General features: G+C 40.2%; 1 protein-coding gene across 1 annotated transcript in view; it reads left to right on the forward strand.

The window, feature by feature from the left end:
* The window catches only part of MYO5B (myosin VB), a 536371-nt gene that overhangs the window by 418939 nt on the left and 92786 nt on the right, over positions 1 to 24646 (forward strand). The window contains exons 18-21 of the mRNA XM_020972319.2: positions 5232 to 5343; positions 14668 to 14879; positions 17975 to 18131; positions 19943 to 20182. Coding sequence (XP_020827978.1) covers positions 5232 to 5343; positions 14668 to 14879; positions 17975 to 18131; positions 19943 to 20182 — 721 coding nt within the window. The remainder of the gene's footprint in view (positions 1 to 5231; positions 5344 to 14667; positions 14880 to 17974; positions 18132 to 19942; positions 20183 to 24646) is intronic.

Raw genomic sequence — 24646 nt, forward strand, 5'->3', positions numbered from 1 at the left:
CCGAGTTCAAATCTGGCCTCAGACACTAACTAGCTGTATGATCTTGGACAAGTCACCTAACCTCTATTTGCCTCAGTTTTCTCAACTGGACTACTAGCACCTATCCCACAAAATCGGTGTGAGACTCAAATGACATAATATTTATGAAGTGCTTAGTGCAGTGCCTACATAAATAAGCACTAATTCCCTTCCCCTTTCCCCATGTCTTCCAAAAAAATTGCCATTGGGGAGCCTCCCTGCCATGTTGGGAGCTTCCTTTCATTCTCTTTACAAAGCATGCATACCAATGGAGCATGTAATTTTCTACTGGCCATCCCTCAATCTTGCAACATAACTCGCTCATCTTTTTTTTTTATATATTTCTCTGATGACATCCTTTATATCTCTTTCCCTTCACAATTCCTCATTATTTTGTCTTACAGCCTGGTCATATCCACCATACAAAACCATTACCATTTAGATCAGAGATTCTTAGCCTGAGATCCACAGTTCCTTGAAGGGATCTCTGAATTTGGATTGGAAAAAAAAAATCCTGCATCTTTATTTTCACTACCTTTTAACTGAAATTCAGTGTTTTCTTCAATTATTTAAAAACATTATTCTGAGGAGTCCAAATGCTTCACCAGCCTGCCAAAAGGGTCCAAAGTACAAAGAATGTTAAGAATTTTTGCTTTTAGATGATTCCTGACCACACCTCCTTGGAGAGAGCATCAGTCTATGACTAGAAGCCATAGCACTTCTTGAAAGAGTATTGGTATTAAAAAGATAGATTTTTGCTTCAGGGAGAAGCTTGACCTTTGAAATCTTATTTTAGAGTCATGAGATCCTATTGTAGTGTTGCTTCGCCCCTGTCTATATGCAACATTTATGACATTGGTTTTGTATGCAATCATATTACCCCTTCTGACATTGTTTCCCCTAATGTGTGTTTTCAAAAACTCCAGTCCTACTCCTGCCCTCTGGCAAAATGGAGTTTGTGTTTGTAGAGTGAACTGGATGCCACACAGATTGGAAAGCTTTCATTTGTTTTTCTGATTCCCCAATGTCCTGGTAGGGGCTAGGGGTGGAGCTGGTGAGAAGACCACAAGATTGCAGGTTTAAAATTGAAAGGAACCTTCATAGCCCTATGAGGTAGGAAAACACTAGTCTGAAACTGTGGCACATGAGGGGCAGTGCAAGGTAGAGGGAAGATGTGTTTAGAATAGCCTGCAAAAAATTCAGTTATATTTGCATGCATTAAAAGCAAAATGGATCCCTGTTTTGGAGCCTGCCATTCCAAGAGAATACAGTACTGAGTCACTCGAATCCCAAGTCAGGGCTTAGAAATCCTCTAGACATTTAACAGACATGTCTGACATAATTAAAATGGCATTTGGAAGAGCTAAGAACCCATGCTGTTTTCTGTTGAAAAGTCTCCTGCTTCTGACATAACTCAGTTCCATAAGTCAATAACTCAGGTGAGTTTGCAGTCTGGTCACAGCTTAGCAGATTGTTAAGCAATGCTTCCTGTTTATTTGGGGTGTCCTAAATACAGGGCAAGCAGTGGGAAGAATTATTTCCATAGTACTTGGGCTCCCTAGTTAGCCTCTGCTTCTTCACAGAGCTTCTGGTTCAAGGAACATGGCTATCCTACAACCCCAAAAGAATTTACATTCAAGTCCAGCAAATCGTTCATCATACATTTATTAAGCACCTAATATATGCCAGGCACTGAGTTAAATGTGATGGATATGAAGACAAAAGGAAAAGTTTCTTGCCTTCAGAAGAATATACACCAATAACAGATCATGTCAGAGCCATGATAAAGCTCAAGTAATCTCTAGGCAAAGGATAAATGCAGGTTAATTTGGTCAACTAAATTTATCACTAGTACTTAAGTGCTTTAAGGACCCCAGTTTCATCAGTGTGAGTAGTCCCTCTCCTGATATAGTATATAGCCCCTCCACACTTAATAGGTGTTTGTAAAAATTTGTCTCCTAGTCACCAACCTTCTGGTGATTAGCCTCTTCCAATTTATCAAGGTTCCTTCTTGCAAAAAAGTTATATAATCCATCCCTAGGATAACCCCACCCCTCAACCTTTCTTGCTTGGTGTTGGACTTGCTAAATTACGCAATTCATTGGAAAAGTCTTCAGAATCTGAATAACCCCCATACCCCTGGAGTAAGGCTACAGAAGACTCTCACTTTTACCATTGATCAAAAAGTAATGGGACGTTACTTTGGGGAATTCCCTTTCCTTTCCTATCCTTAGAATCTTAACTATGTGGCCCAAGCTAGAAACTCTAAGAAATATGGAAGTCTATTTTTTACACTGCCCTAAGTAGTGAATGAACAACAAACATTTATTAATCACTTATTGTGTGCCAAGTGTTGTATTGAGTTCTGAGGGTACAAGTACAAAAGCCCTCAAAGAACTAACATTCCAGTTGAGAGAAACAACTCAAAAGGGGAGTATAGTAGCCAATCCATGAAGAGTTGTTTTGATTTTGGGAATCATGGGGATCATTTGTAGAGCCATAGGAGAATGAATGGATGTGTCCTTTCTAATAGCAATGGTAATATTAATTTGAATACTCTATACAGAAAGGTATCAAAGAGATGGACCAGGTGGATGGTGGGATGAGATCTGAAGCATGGTCTGGGGCTGACTACAAATAATGGGTCATAGGCATCTACACTGGCTAACATAGCAATCAAAAAGGGTTCTGGTTTCAAAGCTGAGTAGATTAAGTCACTCAGGGCTTAGTCTTAAGAGGTCAGGTGGTCTGGAGAAAGCCAATGCAGAATGGATGGCATGGAGATGGCCAAGGTAGACAATTGTATGGGATGGAGTTTTACCTTCTGGAGAAATGAAATATATTCAGGATAGATCTTATAAATGGGTGGATCAAGGAGTTACTTACCTATGCAGTGTGATATGAGGGCCCCCAAATGGTCTTCCAGTTCTGAAGTGTCTACCATCCACTAGTTTGAGAAACTTGACACATGACTCATTGTAATGAGGGACTAACATAATCAAGATTGTGCTTTAGGAAAATTATTTTGGTAGCTGAGAATGGGGGGGACTGGAATTCTCCCTTCCAATTAGAAAAGAGGACTTGATGAGATGGAGTAAGGAGAGAGCATTTTAAGCACAGAGAGAGGAGATGGAGTGTTGTGTATGAGGAACAGGGAGAAGGCCCAGTATGACTGGATTGAAGAGTATAGAAAATTAGGTAATATCCAATGAGACGGAAAGATGGGGACCCAGGTTGCAAAGGGCTTTAAAAGCTAAATGGAGGAGTTTATATGGTTACTCTACAGGTAAGAGGCAGCCCCATTGCAATTCATTGAGTAGAAGAGTCACAAGATCAGATCTGCACTTAAGAAAAATTACCTTGGCAGCAGTGTGTAGGATGGACCAGAGTGGTGGGAGACTTTATGCAGGGAAACTAAACAGGGGACTGTTGCAGTAATTTAGGTGAGAGGTGATGAGGTCCTGAACTGAGATTGTAGCTATATAGAAAGAAGAGGACAGATGTGAGAGATGTTGTGAACGTAGAAGTGATAAAAATTGCCAACTGATTGGATGTGTAGGTTAAAAGAGAGTAAAAAGTCCAGGGTAATGCTGAGGTTATGAGCCTAGAATACCAGATGGATGGTACTTTCTTTAAAATAATTATGGAACTTGAAGAAGGGAGAGCTTGTGGGGAAAGATAATGAGTTCGATTTTGGACATCCAAAGTTTAACATGTCTCTGGGACCTACAGTTTAAAAGGTACAATAGGTAATTGGTGATGTAGGGTTGAAGCTCTGGGGTGAGATTGGGACTAGATAGATAGAGTGATCTGTGAATTATTTGCTTAGAGATGACCATAGAAAGCATAGTTAAAGCCTTGGGAGTTGTTGAGGTCACCAACAGAGAATGGAGAAGAGGACCTAGGACAGAACCATCAGGACTACCTACAGTTAGAGGGCATAACACAGATTATGAGCCAGCCATGGAGACTGAGAAAGAACAGTCAGACAGGAGGAGAACCTGGAGATAAGTGTCAAAAAAGTAAGTAAAGAGAGCCAAAAACCTTCCATTCCTTTCATCCTACACTCATTCCGTTCAGTTAATAAACAACTCCTCAAACAGAAAACTTTTCAGGGATCCCTTGTCCACAGCTCTTAGATGTTCTTTCATCCTTTGAGAGCCAGTGTGGGCAGGTGTGGGAGTGTTCGTGTTTTGACTCTTTAGTGTGCTGACCTCTGAAAAATAAAAATGCTGTCACCCAAGGAGCATGGTCCTAGTTCGTCCACAGCCTTTATACAGAGGAAAACACAGGATATGAGGGTTTTGCCTGCAGGCTATAGAGCTGGGCAGTGGAAACCTGTTGTGTCTGGTGACCAGCCCTGTACAGCACAGGAGACATGTAACACCCAGCTGGAGAACTATGTTGTATGGATCTAAAGAACCTGTGATATCAGCAGGTAAAGTTCCTTCCTTTGGAGGAGAAGTTGATTAAAGAGCTCAAGGGGAGAGTCAGTCAACAAGGTCAGAGACTAATTGTGGGGGTGGTCCTAGGAAGACTAGAAGTAAGATTTAGAGAGAAGAATGCCAAGGCTTTCAGTGTTGCTCTCACAAGAGGAAAGTTGAGGAACATTTAAGTCACGCACAGTCCCAAAGTAATGGGCCAAATGTCTAGCTAAGAACTCCTAGGAAGCAGTTGGCTTGGTGAGCACTGTTGTGTTTTGAAGAGCTCATTCAAGCCCTTTGGGTTCAATATAGTCTAATGCAGGGGTGGGGAAACCTGTGGCCTTGAGGCCACATGAGGCCTCTAGGTCCTCAAGTGCAGCCCTTTGTGAAGACTGTGAAGTTTGGATTCAGTCAAAGGGCCTCACTTGAGGACCTAGAGGGCCACATGTGGCCTCAAGGCCACAGGTTCCCTACCTCTGGTCTAATGGAAAGAGCACTAGTCTTAGAATGAGAAGTTCTGGGGTTTGAATTTTGACTCTGACACTTGTACATCCTTGGGCAAGTTCATTTGACCTCTAGGAGCCTCTATTTTCTTATCTATTAAATGGGAATGATAATATTTGTATTACCTACCTCACAGGGGTTTTGTGAGCAAAACCAAAACAAGACAAAAAAAAACCCTTTGTGAACTTTGAAGTGCTATAGAGATGTGAGCTATTTAAAGGTTCTCAGCCACCATTCAAAGTTCAACAGACACCCTGACTAATGCTGATTTTGCTTTCTCTCTAGGTGGACCTATCATGACTTCTTCAATAGATACAGAGTGCTCATTAAAAAGAGGGAGCTCTCCAACACTGACAAAAAAGCCATCTGTAAAAACGTCCTGGAGAATCTCATCAAGGTGAGCTTAGGAACATGGTGTGCTTGAGCACAATCCAAGAAGCATTTATTAAGGGTTTGCTGCATGCAAAGCACTGTCCTTGATGATATAAAACAAAACAACATCCAAAAAAATAGTCTGTTTTCAAGGAGTTTATAAGGGGTGGGATGTGGGTAGGGTATAGCACTGTGTGAATTAGTAACTATATAGATGATATTTGGAAGAGAGAGAATGTTAACAATGAGGGAGATGTGAAAAGGCTTCCTGTAGAAAGTGGTACATGAGTTTGAATGAAGCTAGGGACTGAAGGAATCAGTAAGGAGAAAGTATATTCCACACCTGGGGAGCGACCTGTGCAAAAAGTGTAGAAGCAGGAGAAGGAGTATCAACTTAGGAACAGAGAATAGGTCAGTTTGACTGGAACACAGAGTGCGTGAAGGGTTTTGACGTGAAATCAGCCTGGAGGAGTGGGCTGGGGGCATGTTCGGAAGAGCCTTACAGGCCAACTTGAGGGGTGTGTGTTTTAGTCTAGAGGCAATAGAGAGGTACAGAAACCTGTGCTTTAGGAAGATTGTTCAGGCGGCTGTGTGAAGGACAAATTGGAGAAGGGCCTCTGGAAGCCAGGGTTCCAATCAGGAGGCTGCTTCAATAACCCAAACAAGAAATGAGGAAGCCTTGAGTTCAATTTTGGCTCAGTGTGCATAGATGTTATAGAACTAGAGTCAATAAAACTTGGTAAATGATTACAAATGAAAAGTGGGGAAAGAGGTGAAGGTGTCTTCAAGGTTTATAAACCTGAATGGCTAGAAGGATTATGGTGGCCTCAGCAGAAAGAAACAAAGGGCTGAGTTGAGGGAAGATAATTGGTGCCATTTGAGACATGTTGAGGTTGATATTCCTATAGGATGCCCAGATGGAGGTGCTGAGAAGACAGCTGGTGACGTAGGACAGAAACTCAGGAAAGAGGTTAGGGCTGGCTGTATAGATCTGGGAGGCATAAGCACAGAGATCATGATAATTTTCTCTCCCTCCTTTTCTCTGTCTCCTGGTTTCTCTGACTTCCTTCAGATCCCAGCTGTAATCCAACATTCTGCAAGAAGCCTTTCCTAATACCCATAATGCTAGTGTCTTCCCTCAGAGGTTATCTCCAATTGAACACATTTATATGTTGATCAAACATAATCATTTGTGTCTTGCCTTCTTTAGAATGTGAGCTCCTTGAGAGCAGGGACTGTTTTTTTGTTTGTTTGTCTGTTGTGCTTTTCTTTGTATCCACCAGAGTTTAGCGGTGTCTGTCAGAGAGAAAATGATTAATAAAGGCTTATTGACTTCATAACTGACCCCATGACAGCTGCTGAGATCACTGAGGAAAGAGAAGATAGGCCTAGGCAGAGCCATAGGGGAAACCTACCTCTAGAGAGCACTGAACAGGCCATACAATAAAATCTCAATTAGATGCTCTGAGCCTGGGCTATGGTACTTGGTTGGATTTTTTGTCTTACTGAAGATTAACCAAATGGGCCCTTTTTGCCTGGATAATAAAAAATATTTCTTTGATGAATTAATTCATTTTCCTACCTCAGTATGGACAATGTAGCTATGCCCCATTTATCTGTAAGTAAGACTTCCGGCCACCTGAATTGTATGGAATATATGGGAAGTGAGTGGGAAAGGGCCATTGAACTAAGAGAATAAGACTTATGGTGAATCAAATGTACTCTACTCTATAAAGAGCCACCCTTAAGCCCCTACTCAATCATATACATATATATGTATATGTATATGCATATGCATATGTCTATGTATATGTAATGTATATGTATATATGTATATGTATACACACACATATATACACACATATATGTACACATACACACACACATACACACACACATACACACACACACACACACACACACACACACAGAGGCAACAGATTAAAAGCAGTAAGGACAAATGGATGCTGATGAGAAATGATGGCCAACAGTGGGAGGAGGACACAGAAGTTCTAGAAGAGTTCAATAAAAAAAAAACTATGAAAGTTTTTAATGTCAGAGCCATAAGGTGTAGCAACAAACAGCTCATAAAGTGGCCTTGTGGGCATTCCTGTATCACAGCCTAGTATCATAATTGATTTTCCTATGATGGCCTTGATTCGTCAGAAGAATCAATCAACAAGCATTTATTACATTTTTTAATATGCTCCAGGCAATAGATGCAAAGCAAGGGGGGAAAGCATGATTCCTGCCCTCAGCTTCTATTTTAATGGGGGAAGAGAAGGAAAAGCAAATGAAGGAAGGGAAGAAAAGAGGAAGAAAGAGAGAAAGGGAATGAACAAGCATTTATTAAACACTTACCATATGCCAGGCACTGTGCTAAGTTCTGGGGAGATGAAGAAGCAAAGGAGACTTTGCTCAGCAAATTCTTTATTAGAAGATAGAGGAGGAGATTATACTTTTTTTTTCCAGGGCAATTGGGGTTAAATGACTTGCCCAGGGTCACACAGCTAGTAAGTGTCAAGTGTTTGGTCTGAGGCTGGATTTAAACTCAGGTCTTCCTGACTTCAGGGCTGGTGCTCCATCCACTATGCCACCTAGCTGCCCCGAGATTATACTTTTTTAAAAAAATAATTTTGATCCAAAGTCACTAAAATAAAAAAAAAGTTGGTGTTTAAAGAGCTATGCTTTACTTGTCTAAAAATTTCATTCATGTGAAATCCTTCATTTTCCAAGGAAGCCAAATACATCAGGACTAATGGTGCATTGAACAGAATGGAATCTTTCTTTGATAGTGGGATTTATAGGGCTTCAAGTTTATCGTCGTTATTAATTTATTATTGTCCAGAACTGTAGACACAGGTTTAGGAGAGTGGACCATATATGGATTGATCCCATGACAAAGCTTGAAAGTTGACATTTTAAAATATATCCCTTTTAGCTTATTTTATAGGTAATATAGCATAGTGAAGAGAGAGCTGGCCTCAGAGTCAGGGAGATCTGAGCTTAAGTCTTTTCCTCCATCACATATTGGCCTTGTGACTCTGAAAATTACTTAACCTCTCAGTGCCCCCATTTGTGGGCTCTTAGACTATAAATTGCAGAATAAATGTCATTCTGTGTTGACGAAGGGAAATCCCTTACTAGGAATTCCTCCATGCTGATGTAGTCATAGGTCCAGAGCAAAAAATTAACTCAGTACTTCCTACCAACACTCCATCCACTCCAAAGCAGTCCTCGACAATCTGGAAAAGTTTCACCTCAGCCTATGGAAATCTGGGCCATCCTTCAAAACCCAACTCAAATGTTAATTTCTCCATGAAGCCTTCCCTAATCACCTGACCTAGAAGTGTTCACCTATTCCCATTTCTGCATTCGTATAGGGCTTAGTTTGTAATAATGAGATGGTGCATATACTGCTGTGTATTTGTCTTATCACTATTACTAAATTTTGAGCTCCTTAAGAACCATTTTGAATGTATTTTCTATCACCTAGAGGACCTAGTACAGTCTTCCATACAGACTAGGTATTCTATGAATGTATGAATATATGAATGAATGGAGTTGTCTGAGATTAAGCAGTTAGAATAAGTACAACATGACATGACATGAGAGCTATTATTTCAATCAGAAGAAAAGTCACTGTGTGCTCATTGCATCCCATAGCTCATTCTTTCTCAGTAAGTGGCTGAGGATTAGCCTTAGAAAGTTCACTTAAGAATTTGAATTCTATCATCTTTCATGTTGCTTTTCTCCTTTATCCTTCTATGACCAGCTCTGCTGCCTGCCTCTGCAGAGCCCTCCATCACAATGGGACAGCACCTGCCAGCTCCCTGTCTTCATCCCAACATAAGCATTAAGCACATTATGCCATAAAATGATTAGTAGAAAAATGGCAGTAAACATGATAGGTTGGCTGAGTGGCAGATTCTTAATGGCCATATGCATTATGAAGCAACCCAGGAGCTGAAAGGAGCCTTTTTATTTATTGTCTCCTTCCAATTGAGGGAGGAAAAGAGTGAATGTTTATAAACCAAGTCCACCTACATGAAGGGCTTTTTGGGGAAGGGGGCTGGGGAGAATGAGGAGATGGTATTTGGAAAACATCCAAAGTTTGTTAGAATTTACCTACTCCACATTGTTTTTTGGACTTCCCTTCTAGCTTGAATTTACGTTCATTCATTTACTCAACTATTTTTTTTTTTACTGAACATCTTCTATGTATTGTATACCACTGTAGAACTGAAGATTTGTAGGAGAAGCAGCATGGATAGGGCACTAGTCTTGAAGAAAAGAATGTTTTGATTCATATTTCACCTAAGAAACTTACTTTTTTGTGTGACCTTGGACATCACTAAGCCCTTCTGTGTTTCAATTTCCTGATCTACAAATGGATGGTAGTGGTGGTGGTTTGGACCAGTGACTTTTAAGATCCCTTCCAGGTCAAAATATATGATCTGATCTTATTATCTTTGATAAGACACAGTCTACCCCCAAGGAATTTGCAATCTAAGAAAATTATATGTTCTGCTATGGAAACAAGATATAGAGAAACTGCTTTTACCTCTTTGCTTTAAAATATATCCCCAATATACAAGATGACAGATGATACTTATTATGTGTGGTCACCATCAACCCACATTTTATTAACTACTTATTGTGTATAGGGCAAGATACATTTAATAAATTAAACAATAGTACAAGAAATTCCAATCTTTTTAAGTCATATACCTGGGAGAAGAAAAATATAAGTTCCAACCTACGCTCAGCCATTTAGCTCTGTGACTTTGGGATAATCATGTCACCTCTCTGGGCCTCTCTTTATTTCTATGTAAAATTATTGGGATAAATTAGACGATTGTTAATGTCCTTCTCAGCTCTGCCATCCTCTGATTCTAGGGTAAGCATGTCATAGAGTATCATGAGCCACCAATTAGGTGGTTCAAATAGCAAAGGCTGTAAATTAGAAGAGAGGCCTCACAATAGGACAAAATCATCAAGGAAGACTTTATAGAAGTGATGGGAATGCTCATGGCATTTACATGAACTAGTGAAGGCACCAATTTGACTAGTGCAGAAATTTGATGTTGGGGAGTAGTAGAAGATAAGTGTAAGAAGGTAAATTGGGAAAAGATTATAAAGCACATTGTTGTTTAGTTGTTTTCAGTCATGTCTGACTCTTCATGATCCCTTTAGGGTTTTTCTTAGCAGAGATATTGGAGTGGTTTGCCATTCTCTTCTCTAGCTCATTTTACAAATGAGGAAACTGAAGCAAATAGGAGTTAAGTGACTTGCCCAGGATCACACAGCTAGTGAGCATCTGAGGCCAGATTTGAACTCAGGAAGAGTTTTCCTGACTGCAGACCTTGTACTCTATCCACTGTATCACTTAATTGCCCAGAAGACTTTAAGTACCAAGCAAAGAAACATGGATTATTTGTAAGGTCTTATCAACTCTAAGTCCTATGAAACTATGACTAATCCTATGGATTTGAGATTCCTGATGGATTGAAATGGAAGGATTCCCTACTCTTCCTTCTTAATTTCATTTCCATTCAGGTTCAAATCACCAAATATTTAGTGAATGTGGAGCTCTCTCCTAGGTGCTAGTATATAAATAATAAAGACAAAGACTCCTTCCCCAACTTCTTTGGTGTCAAGGAGCCATTCCCATTCCTCAGTAGAAACAAGCTAGTTAAATTGGAACAAATTTCCAAAGGAGATTATTGTGTGCCCTTTCTCACTTCCACGTCTGGATGCAGGCTATGTTGAGTTCCCCCTCAGGCTAAGTGGGCAGGAATAAGGAGCAGGTGACTGGAAAGCTTGGAGGTATCTGGGGTTGTAGGTAGATTCTCTGTGTCTTCTTAGAGATGCTTGAATTATTAGTTGTTGCCAGTAGAATTTTCTAAGGACCTTGTTTGAAAAGTTTTATAAGGAGAGTGTGTTAAGTTGGAACAAGTACTGTGTCTGGAATCAGAGAACCTGGGTTCAGATCTTACCTCTAATACTTACTACTTTGGGCAAATCACTTGACCTCCCTGGGCTTCAGTCTCCTGGAAGGACTCCAAGGTCCCTTATGACTCTGAATGTATGATCGTATGATCTTAGTGGATAGAATGCTGGACTTAGGGTCAGAAAAACCTGAGTTTGAATCCTACTTCAGATACTTACTAGCTGCATGATCCTAGGCAAGTCACTTAACCTCTGTTTGCTTCAATTTTCTCCTCTGTAAGATGCAGATAAGGATAGCATCCAAATTCATAAGAGTTATTGTGAGTAACATGATAGTATACGCAAAATGCTTTTCAAACATTAAAGCTCTATGTAAAGTCAGCTGTTATTACTAGGGTAGCTAGGTCATGTGGTGGATGGAGCACTGGGCCTAGAGTCAGGAAGACTTGAATTCAAAAACAGCTTTGATCCTTACTGGTTGTGTGACCCTGGGCAAGTCATTTAACCACTGTTTGCCTCAGTTTCCTCATCTGTAACATGGGGATGATACCAGTACCTATTTCCCAGGATTGTTGTGGGGATCAAATGAGATAATAATTGTAAAGCACTTAGCACACAGTAGGCACTATGTAAATGTTAGCTGTTATGATGATGAGGATCAAATGAGATAATAATTATAAAATGAACACAATTCCTGGCCTGTAGTATGCAGTATTTAAATGTTAGCAATTATTATTATTTTTTATAATTGTTGTTGTTGCTATTACTCATTATTTAGTCTAACCCCATCATTTTACTGAACAAAATTGAGTCTCAGAGCAGTGAAGTAACTCAGAATGTATGGAAAACTATAATATACCAACTATTCACTTCTTAGGATTTTCAAAATCAGAACTAAAACAAACAAAAACGCAGTCATTAATTACATGGCACATTAGAAGTGCTGGCTTCTGCACTACAGTAATAGCTAAACCAGTGAAATATGGGCTGACAAGCAACTCTGGCCCTTCTCAAATTTTCTTCCCTTTAGCATAAAGACCACAACAACTCTGATTCCTCAAGCCTTTAGGTACCCTTTAAGCCCAAGAGCCTGTGAGTTAAAGATTTCAATCAGTCCCTGACTCAGCTAGACTGGCCTTTTTTGCTGCTATCATCTCCTGACTTCCAGGACTGGCTGAGGGCAAGGCCAAGATCCTCACACTGAGAAAGAAACTTACCCAGGTGGGAGCAGCAAAATGGAAGCCAGAGCTTCTGTTTTATGCCCTCTAGGCCCTGTGCAGCTGCTGGTCTCCTCAAATATTTATTTAGGGGAGGGACCACTGTGTATCCAACTCAGGATGGGCACTTGAATATAAAGATTAATAAAAGCAAAGCCATAATAAATAAATAAACATATAAATAAGTAAAAAGAAAGAAAGAGAAACTCCATATCTCTTCCCCTAATGGAGTCCACATTATCATCTCTAGACATATTGACTGGACATGCTTAGTAGAGCATTGACAAAGGGACCAAAGTCACACAACACAATATAGCATTTTTTACATCAAGCACGAAAACAGATACCACCAGCCAGAGGCATGGCTTGGTCCACTTTAAAAGAAATGGGCAGCAGAAATTTTAGGACCATAAGATTATAGGTTTTAGACCTTGAATAAACTTTAGAGGCCATCTAGTTCAACTTTTTCATTTTACGGATGATGAAACTGAGACCTAGAGAGATCAAGCAAGTTACCCAAAGTCACACAAATACATAGTGACAGGATTTGAACCCAAATCTCTGACTCCATACAGTGCTTTTCCCATTATACTCCATCACCTTAGTCTGCTGAAAGCTCTGATTTCCCCTAGTTCAGCCACTTGTTTTTACTTGTCCAGGTTTCCTACAAATCTTTTAAACTTGATGCAGAGAATGATGACTTAAAATGATTCTATGATCTGTTTTGTTCTTTTTCCTCCTCTTCCTCTTTCTTCTCCTTTCTTCTTTGCATCCAATGTTCCGTGCATGAGGGTGGATATTTGTCTTAGACTCTTGAACTCTTCTCACCTCCTACATGCTAGGAAAGTGAACATGGAAAATTTTTGTTTATAATCAAGCCTTAATCAGCTGTGTATTATCTAATCTATGAATTATCCTCAGCCAAATGATTAATCATAGAATTATTCCTCCCTAGCCTCTGAACATTCTTTTGGGCTGCCTTCCTTTCACCATTAATTGGGATGAACTTAAATAAATATAATTAGGAAGATAGACATGTGGCCAAAACAACATCATATCCATTCCAAAACCAAATAAAAATTATTTCTGGATTATCCATCATTTCAGAATATCTGTACAAAGGCTTGAATATGTGTAGAAAGATGAAGGATTTCCAAAATTTGAGAAAAGATTAAGCTGTGCATACCCTTTGTCCCAGCAATACCACTACTAGGTCTAAATCCCAAAGAGATCAAAGAAAAGGGGAAAAAACCTTTTATGTACAAAAATATTTATAGCAGCTCTTTTTTTTGGTGGCAAAGAATTGGAAACTGAGAGGATGCTTGTCAATTGGGGAACGGATGAACAAGTTGTGGTATATGATTGTGACGAATACTATTGTGCTCTAAGAATTTACAAGCAGGGTGCTTTCAGAAAAACCTGGGAATATTTATATGAACTGATGCAAAGTAAAGTGAGCAGAACCAGGAGAACATTATACATAGTGATAGCAATATTGTAAGGATGATCATCTGTGAAAGTTAGCTACTCTGATTAAGACAATTCCAAAGGACTCATGATAAAAAAAAATGCTGTCTACTTCCAGAGAAAGAACTAATGAAGTGTGAGTGCAGATTGAAGTAAAATTGTTTTTGTTTCTTTGTTTTTCTTGCTTTTGGGGGCAAAATTAATAATATGGAAAAATGTTTTACATAATTTCACATATATAATTGATATCATATTGCTTGCCTTCTCAGTGGGTGGGAGAGGTATTGGAAGGAGGGAAAGAATTTAGAGTTCCAAAAAAATTTTAAATGAAAAATAAAAATAAAGAAGTAATTATTAAAGAAAAATAAAATAAAATTTGAGAAAGGGATTCTGAATAGAAAAGGAAATAAGAGCCTACATGTTATAGGTTGTTAACATTTTTTTTTCATATCATGGACCCCTCTGGTTTTCTGAAGCCTATGGACTCCTTCTCATATGTATAAAATGAAATAGATAGAAATACAAAGGAAACCAATTATATTGAAATACAGTTATCACAATATATTTTTAAAAGTTCATAGACCCCTGAAATCTATCCAGGGACCACATGGGGGTCTGTGGGTCCCTGGTTAAGAAGCCCTGCTCTAGGTGTTCTGTGAATGTTGCTTTACAGCCTTGCTGATAATTTATCACTTCCTCCCTGATTCTCAAAGGATCCTGATGCATTCCAGTTTGGCCGCACCAAAATCTTTTTCCGGGCAGGCCAGGTAGCATACCTGGAAAAACTCCGGGCGGACAAAGTCCGGGCAGCCACCATTATGATCCAAAAGACTGTGCGGGGCTGGCTACAGAAAGTGAAGTATCGCAGGTTGCGAGGGGCCACCCTAACTCTGCAGAGGTACACCCGGGGATACCTTGCACGCAGGTAAGCAATCCCTGCCGAACCAATTCACCGCATATTTTTCCTCTTGCTTGTGATGCCACAGTGGTTCATGCCAAGTCCAACTTCCAAGGCCTTCTATAATCTGGCTCTACTTTGCTTACCCAGCTTTGTAGCCTTCTTCTTTCCAACAGAAGTCCCTATTCCCATCAGGTAGATAAGTCTCTGTCACTGTCTTTGCATCCACTTGATGTTATACTCCTTCACTTAAATTATTCCCCTTGGAATGATCCATGCCCCCCAAATATGAGCCTTTACAGGGTAGCTTGTGCCACTTCTTCCCATGAATTTTCCCTAATCACCCAATGCACAGCATTAACAACTGAAGTTGTTACTTAGTAACAACTAGTACTTAGAAGCTGGGGTCTGTCATAATATAGGTGAAATATCCTTAGTTTCTTCAGCTAGAAAGTGGGAATATTGATACTTGTATTTCCCATCTCATAGGGATGACATGAGAATCAATTGAACATATAAGTATGGCCTTTGTATTGATAAAGAGCCCCATAAGCAGAGCTGTTTGATTATCACTACTCCTCTTAGCATCCATAGGTTCATAGGCTCGTAGATTTTAGAGAAACATCCCTTCTTTTCATTCAAATGGTCACTATCCTACTTCAGACCTTCATTGCCTTTCACCTGGACTATTGCAATAATCTCCTAATTGGGCTTCAAACTTCAGTGGTCTCCCCTCACTAATCTATCCTTCACACAACTAACAAAACAATATCCCTAAAGCATAGCCTGACCATCTTCCTCCCAAGAAGCTTCATGGGCTCCATCTTGCTTCTAGGATAAAAGAACTGAGATAGCTCCAATCTACCTCTCTAGGCTTATTGCTTATTACAGTATTCCCCTTTACATACTTTATGTTCTAGTCAAACTTTAAAATGCTCTATAATGTAACATTATAATCAGCCTCTTACCATGCTAAAGTCATATATTTAAAATATATATATTTAATGTGAAAAAAGAAGCAGCCCTAAGCTTTTTATCACTGACAGCTCTCCCACTCATCATTTTGCATTAAAACTATGTGTGTGTGTATGTATATGTATGTATCTATACACAAACATGTAGTTTTATATATGTATATACACATATATAGTATATACATATATATACACACACTTATAATGTACATAGATAATACATATTCCAAATTTTGCCAAATCATATGATGTTAGAAGGGACCTTGAAGGTCACTGGGTCTAGCCCCTGCACTTCACAGATGATGAAACTGAGGCCCAGTGGGTTAAAAGGACTTATATAGTGTTGTACAGCTAGATAATAGCAGGGCCAGTACTTGACCCGAGCTTTCTTGACCCCTAGTCAGTGCTTTTTATATTATACAGATAAATTATCTTAAGAAAATGTAAATTTCTTCTTCTAACTAGTATCATTAGGTTGTTGTAGTATAATAACAGTAGTAACCTGAGAGTAGGGGAAAGGGGTCTCTATATGGAATGCTTTGCTCTCTCTTAGATCTTTCCCCAAAGTAAGCATTTAGAGAGCATTAATTCTAGAGCAATTAGCTTTCAAGTAGGGATTTACTTCAAGAAGCAATAGTAATCAATAAAAAGTATTGCCTCTCTTTCTCTTTTCTCTTCCCCCCATTCTCTCCCCTTCCCTCTTTCCTGCTCTCCCTCTTTCTCTCTCACCCTCCCTCCCATGTCTTTATCTCTCTTGCCCTCTCCTTCCCTCCTTCTCTTTGACCTCAGAGAGCAAGAAGGAACCCTCTATTGTGTTACAAGCCTAATTCAGGCTTGATTTGAAATAAAATTCAGAGCATTATTTCTAACTTCCCCCCGTGTATAACCTTAAGCCCTTTACAGAACTGAGCATAAACCAAACATGCTGATATTTGTTTTTGTTATGTCAAGTGGTTGAGAAACTCTCTCTGAATAGTACTACTATTCCATTGCATCACTTTCCTCTTTGTGAAACGAAAGGATATCTTATCTAGGATAAGCACTTAAAAATTCACCAACATTCTCTACCAAGCAGTCAAAGGAGACTGAGTAACTACTATATGTGCACAGTATTGTCCTGAGCGCTATGAAGACAGTGCAGGAAGAATACGAAAGGAAATATTAGTAATTCATATTTCCGTAGTATTTGAGGGTAAGGTAAATAGATACTACAAGTATGATTTGTCCCCATTTTATAGACAAAGAAACTGAGGTCAAGTGACTTGCCAGCAGTCTCACAGATAGCAAGTGCTTAGAGCTGGGCTTTAAACCTATGTCTACTGACTCCGAGTCCATTATTCCTTCTAGTGCCCTATACTACCTGAATATGGCTCTGCCTTTGGTTGGGCAGCTAGGAGGCACAATGGATAGAGTGCCAGATCTAGAGTCAAGAAGACTTATCTTTGTGAGTTCAAATCTGGCCTCAGGCCCTTCCTAGCTGTGTGACCCTGGACAAGTCACTTAATCCTATTTGCCTCAGTTTCCTCATCTGTAAAATGAACTGGAGAAGGAAATGGCAAACCACATCAGAAAACCCCAAATGGGGTTGCAGAGAGTTAGATACAACAGAAACACCTACTGATCATGTACCATGATAAATGCTATGAAAAGGAAAAATTACCAGAGAAGGTAGAAGGGATGAATATATAAAGCTCAGTTCAAGGAACTGAGCCACTGATCTGATCTTTATGTGGCCTGTCCTGATACCTCCAAATGCTAATGCCTCTTCTTGGCTCCCCTCCCCATAATTACCTTGAATTTACTTTTTCATATATTCTTTATATATTTATATGTGCATATACTATTTCCCCCAATGAAATGTAACCTCCTTAAGAAAAGAAACTGGTTCATTATTTTTTCCTTTGAATTCTTAGCCTAACACATAGTAGGCACTTAATAGCTGTTGGTTGATTGATACAACTAAAGTAACTAATGATGCTATACAGAATTAAAGAGAGCATTGAGAACCTTGCTGTAGTCAATGACAGTGACAAGTGGGTTTGGTGAAGCTTCCTAGGAAAGAAAGGACTTCCTCATGCAATATATCTTAGGGAACTCAAATGAGGTAAGGGATCTCTCTGATGCTGCCCATCCATCTTGGCTCTACAGGTTGGCTGAGCACCTGCGGAAAACCAAGGCAGCCATTGTCATCCAAAAACAGTATCGGATGCAGAGGGTCCGGCAAGCCTATAGAAGGACCTATAAGGCTACTGTCACCATCCAGGCCTTTACCCGAGGCATGTTTGTACGGAGAGCCTACCGCCAGGTACTGGATAGACCTCCTCCTCCCTCTACCCTCTCCCCCTATCCTCTTACCCCCCCCCAAATGCTGGAAGGATGGAATGGGAGAAACTTGAGAGAGGACCACAAAATAATTACTTACATTTCTGTGGTGGAATTTAATTATTAAGAACCTACTATGTACTGGGCAACAGCCAGGTGGCACAATGGATAAAGTGCTGGGCCTGGAGTCAGAGAGACCTGAGTGCAGATCCAGCCTCAGACACTTACTAGCTGTGTGAACCTGGACAAGTCACTTAACCTTGTTTGCCTCAGTTCCTTATCTATAAAATGGGCTGGAAAAGGAAATGGAAAATCACTCCAGTGTCTTTGCCAAGAAAACCCCCAATGGGGTCACGAAGTGTCTACATGACTGAAAAGCAACCTAACACAAACAACAATGTATTGCTAGGCGCTTGATTAAGTGCTTTACAATTATTATCTCATATGGTCCTCACAACAACCTTAGATGGTAGATGCTGTTATTATCCCCATTTTACAGTTGAGGAAACTGAGGCAGACAGTTTAAACGACTTGCCCAGAATTACACAGCAAGTAAGTGACTATTTGAACTCAAGTGTTCAGGTCTTTAGACCCAGAGTTCTATCCACTGTGCCATCTGATATAAATCCCTCATGTGAAAAGTTCAGAATTAATTCTAAATAAAATAAGAGAGAAAACCAAAATGTTTGTTAAATGTAGTAAAAAAAATTGGGATAAGGCAGTGCTGGATGAATCCTTCTCCTCCCCTCTCCCCATCACAAGCAGCCTAGAGGGATTCTTGTGTCTTGGGTGCTAAGCCACCAAGAGGACTTTTTACGGACAGAGTCCTGGGGATTGTTGACAATCCCATATGATATCTTGAGGGAATGAGGTCAGGAGGGGGGCAGAGTTTGGTAGGTAGTACTAACCACCTGATAGGTGGCCATCATGAAGAGCTCTAGTAAAGGTCAAGGGAACTAGGAGACCACCAAACACATATTCATAGATGTCTTTTGCTCTGAGCTTACCCCAGAGGAGAGAGTAAAAGAATGAGCTGGAGGGCACACTGGATCCTTGGTGTATACTATCTGGAAAGGGAAAGTATATGTGTAGCAAAAGGTATATAGGCAACAAAGAGGGATCTGGAATACTCAGTAGACAAAGTGATGCTGTTTTATTTCTAGGGGTGAGGGAAAGGTTTGAGGTTGTCCCTAAGTGGGGGAGCCAGTGCACTGTAGTAGTGGAAAGACTATGACTTATGAGTCACGAGGGCTGGATTCTACTTCCCTCCCTCCCACCATTTAGGTAGTTTTTCACCTTTCTTGCCTTCATTTTTCTAATATGTAAAAGGAAGCAGGGGAGAAAATTAAAAACTGAAAATCTTATGGAAGTGAATGTTGAAAACTAAAACTAAATAAATAAATTGTTTAATAAAAAAATAAATCTAAAAAATAAATAAATGGGAGTACAGGGTTAGGTGCTGTCTTAGATGTCGGGCAATCACTTTGTGATTCTTTGATCGTTTTTTTAAGAAAACAGAAACTTCCAGCAGCTTTCTTGACATTGTTGAAACTCGTCTATGGGTTGGGCAACTACTAAACTCTTAAAATTAAAGAGAGGAGAGGGAAAACGCTGTGTAATTTAGCAAGGAAACTCTATCCCACTTCCCAAACCTTCTCCAACTTGGCAGAAATCCAGACCTTGAAATCTCTTTAATCTTAGAAATTTGGCTCTTTTTCCCATCCGTTGTCTTTCCTTTTATCTTGACTGAGAAATCCCAGCAACACGTCTGAGGTTTTGTTTGTCTCTCACCAGATCCTATTGGAACACAAGGCCACCAGGATCCAGAAACATGCCCGGGGCTGGATGGCCAGGAGGAGATTTTTGCAGTTTCGGAGGGCGGCCATTGTTATCCAGTGTGCCTTCAGGCGCCTGAAGGCCAGGCAGGAGCTGAAGGCTCTCAAGATCGAAGCCCGCTCTGCTGAGCACCTGAAGCGATTGAACGTGGGCATGGAGAACAAAGTGGTTCAGCTGCAGAGGAAGATTGATGATCAGGTCAGTCCTGCCCTGGGCACCATCAGCAGACTTTCTAGGGCTCTGGATTTTTTTGGTTTTTGTTTTTTGGGGGAGGCAATCAGGGTTAAGTGACTTGCTCGGGGTCACACAGCTTATAAATATCTGAGGCCAGATTTGAACTCAGGTACTCCTGACTCCAGGGCTGGTGCTTTATCTATTGTGCCACCTAACTGCCCCAGATCTGGATATGTTGAAGGAGATAGCTGGAGAAGAATAATGGGTCTTCAATAAAAGCTACATGGGAAAGGGTAAAAGGTTAGTAGATTTCCCTCTTCTGCTGTAGATCCCAGCAGAATCTGTTGAGGGCAGAGATCATTTGACTTTTGTCTTTTGTACCCGCCCTTCCCCCCGTTGTTAACACAATTCCTGGCAACATAGTAAGTGTTTAATAAATGCTTATTTTCTGACTGAGTGACACCAGACACTATGTTCCAGGTAATGGAAAAACAAAGACAAAATGATTAATCTCAAGGCACTGAGTGACATCAAGAAGAAATTAATTCAAGAATCTAAAGTTTTATCTCAATTTGATCTTAAAGCCTTTCCCTTATTCTACCTTAATCAACCAATCAGTCAAATGAACTTAAATGAATTAAGCTCTTTCCATGTTGAAGGTCTTGTGATAGATACAAGTGAGCATAAGACCCAATCTTTGCCCTTATAAAGCTTGCAGTCTACTTGTAGAGACAATGCGTGTGCTCATGCTCCCCCCCACCTCTCTCTCTCTCTCTCTCTCTCTCTCTTTCTCTCTTTCTTCATATGCTTGCTTACTGTTACCCTACTTTAGCATGAATCCTAGTCTGCCTCTTTACTAGGCATGAGGAAATGATTATTGTGCTGTTAGGCACAGGACACTAACAATTACTTGGAAAAGCCCTTTCTTTCTCGGAGTTCACAATGTGTTTGCAGGTTATAGCATCAGTAAGAAATCTCTTGTTTTGTTGTTAGGTCATTTTTCAGTTGTGTCCTATTCTTCGTAAGGGTTTTCTTGGAAAAGATACTGGAGTGGTTTGTGATTTCCTTCTCCAATTCATTTTACAGAGGAGGAAACTGAGGCAAGCAGGGTTAAGTAACTTGCCCAGGGTCATACAACTAGTAAGTGTCTGAGGCTGGATTTGAACTCACAAAAATCTTCCTGACTCTAGGCTTGGCACTCTTTCCAAATTTAGGTCAGTGGCTTCCTTATAGCAAGCATTCGATAACACATTTGTTGAATTAAATTGAAATTGAACTAGCCTAGTAGAAGAATATAAACTGAGGAAAGTGTTGAGTTTCTTATCACTGAATATGAATTTTTGTGTGTTTTTTTTCTAAGTGGTAGTCACGTACAAGCATTCCAAAGGCAGTATACTAAAGTTGGGAGCTAGACATAAGCTTAATTAGTTCATGCAGCCAATAATCCAAGACAAAGGTAACAACAACACTGTGTTCCTGCAGGATCTTTTGAGGGACTCCAGTATATTCAAAGGAAGTGGGGAGGAGAAGAGGGACAAAGAGAGAGGAAAGAGGAATAGGGAATTGGGAGTGAGCACCATCAACATCCATAAGGATCACAGCGAACCTCCTCCAGTTCTAGATATTCATGATACCCCATTGAGGCAAGGAATTTGCTAATCCAATTCAGATGTAGACAAACTGCCCTAGTATCTCATAAATGCCCAAGTGGCAGCAGAGTGCTAATACTGAGACCATATTTTTGTCTTTCTAGACCTATTTACAAACTGTTCTGTTTAAATGTACATTCCAATCATGGCCTTTTTATGGCTTCTTACATGGTGGAGAAAGATGAAAGGAGGCAGCTATAGTGTTGGTGGGGACTATGAGAACATGGCAAGTATGCACAGTTAGGTGGTGAGAAGAAAAGTATAAAGAGTCTAGTCTGGAAAGGAAAAGAAGGAAGAGGTTTGCAAAGTCAAGTTCTTGAGGAGTCCCATCTTAGTAGCGAGATCGCCATCTCCATGGTAAAGTTCTCCTGGAGCCATATGTGACAGGTTGGCCAGCAAGGCGAGCTGAGTGATTAGGACATTAGCTATTCACCCTGCACCACAGTGTAGGTAGGGCAACATTAGGCTCCATTGCTTCACTATACCATGACCACGGATTCTGAAGACTCTACAGGTCTGGCCCTTAAATACCAGTTATAGCGAATTCATCTCCTCCTTTGCTCAGCTAATGTCCTTCTGGTTCTCAAATTGTCTTTGGAAGGTTAAAAATAAATAAACCAGGCATTTTCAATCCACATGCTTGAAAAAACCAAAGACAGGCACTTTTTAAAAGCTCTATTTTTAAAGGCTTTAATTTATAAAAAAAAAAAGTGTTTTGCTTCCCGCTTCCTGCCTGGCACACATCTGGAAAGCATCACATGTCCAGAGATAGCAGCTGAAAACAGAGAAGGGGATTGGAGGCAAAGCACCTGCTTGTCCAAGCTCTCTCTTTAAGGATTCCTAGTATAAATCCATTGCTAGGCCCCAGAGGTCCAATTGTCAAGGCTCTAGATGTGTCAAAAGAATGTCTCTTGCCTCTGGAGCTTTGATGAGGAGGCAGCTAAGACCCAGGGCATCCTTAGATTTGTACCTTCAAACGGTTAGCTGGGGGGCTTGTTGGCCTTTTATAGTGGCATTTTTTAAGGAGGCAGTCACGTTCACCAGTCTTTTTCTGAGTATGAAATTCACAGGGGCCTCTCCTCCTTACCACCCCTCTAGTTTACTCACCCCTGAGTGTGTACCTAATGTAAATATTTAATATTATCTGTTGACTACCCATTTCATAGTAATCCTTTGTGTCTACAGAGTGGTTTATCAAACTGTTTTTCACCTATTTTAATAACACCTCCCTCGCTGGCTAGTTGAGGCTCAAATGTGCTCATGTATAAAATGCTGTATAAATCCAAGATGTCACACAAGCCTCACAGTATCTGAGAGGAAACTGGGGAGAGAAAGTATTGTTGTCCCTACTTTTACAGAAGGGGAAACTGACATGCCAGAAGGTTGTTATTTATCTAAGGTCACTCAAGTCTTTGGTTGAAATGAGGTTAAAATCAAAGTCTTCTGAATTCTAAGCCAGAGTTCTGTCTACTAAACTATAACACCATACAAAAAGGGCATATCTGCCTTTGTGTTTTATGTACATCAGTCACTTAACAAGCATTTATTAATAAGTGCCTGCCATGCATGTTCCAGACCCTTTGCTAGGCCTTGGCAACACAGAGACAAAAATAAAAATCTACCCTCAGAGAACTTTTATTTACTGGAATGAAGACAACTTGTGCCTTCTCCTGGATCAATGTTGCTTATCTTAGAACAAAGTCTTAAGAGGGCAGGGGCTGAGTCTGCATAATTCCCTCCTAGCACAGGGAGTCCATAGATGCTTTTGAGCCTCCTTATTTTTTTGCCAGTAAGTATATCAGTGTCTCTGACCAATTGCCGCCAGCCCAGGAAACATCAGATACCCAGGTCATGAAGCTTATCTGAAATGATAGCTATGGAGATGGTCCCCTCAAACAACCATAGACCTTAATGGCAAATCAGAGTAACTAGGCTTCTAACCCTGAGGAGGTAATAGAGACTATTCTGTCTGAGCACCACACTAACAAGGAGAACTTTGAATAGGAGTGTCTAGTACTAACAGCTTTCTTCTCAGTTGGTTCTTTGCATCCCAAGAGGTCAGTGAGGAGAAAAGATGAAGGCTCTGTTGAGAGGTGAATTTCTTTTTTTTTTAAATTTTATTAATTTATTTTGATTTATCAACAATCACTTCCATATGCTTTTGAGTTGAAAATTTTTCTCCCTCTTCTTCCCCCCACCCTCCCCAAGATGGCACACAATCTGATATAGGCTTTACATTTACATTCCTATTAAACATATTTTCACATTAGTGAAGCTGTAAGTAAAAATTAAAACCAGTAGGAGGAACCATCAGAAAGATGAAACAAAACTCAACAGAAGGTAAAAATCAGTGATAGCGATTCGACTTCCATAGTTCTTTCTTTGAATGTGGACAGCATTTTCCATCCCAAGGCCTCTAGAGATGTCTTAGATCCTTGTAATGCTGAGAAGGGTTCAGTTTAACAATCTTAGTCATTGCATAACGTGGATGTTATTGGGTACAAAGTCCTCTTTGTTCTGCTCACTTCACTCAGCATCAGACCATACAAGTTTTTCCAGGTTTTTCTGAAGTCAGCCTGTTCATCATTTCTTATAGCACAATAGTATTCCATTACATTCATATGCCACAACTTGCCCAGCCATTCCCCAATTGATGGGCATCGAGAGGCAAATTTCTTAGAATAAGGAGGCAGTTAGCCCCCTGTGCTCTGGCCTAGTCAGGCCACATCTGGAATGTTACGTTCAATTCTGGACGGCACACTTTAAGATGGATGTTGACAAGCCAGAAAGTGTCCAAAATGAGGTGATTCAAATATTAAATTCACTTCTTGTCCATTTG

The sequence above is a fragment of the Phascolarctos cinereus genome, unplaced genomic scaffold (assembly GCF_003287225.1).
Source record: "Phascolarctos cinereus isolate Bilbo 61053 unplaced genomic scaffold, phaCin_HiC Scaffold_4;HRSCAF=312, whole genome shotgun sequence".
NCBI classification, from domain to species: domain Eukaryota; kingdom Metazoa; phylum Chordata; class Mammalia; order Diprotodontia; family Phascolarctidae; genus Phascolarctos; species Phascolarctos cinereus.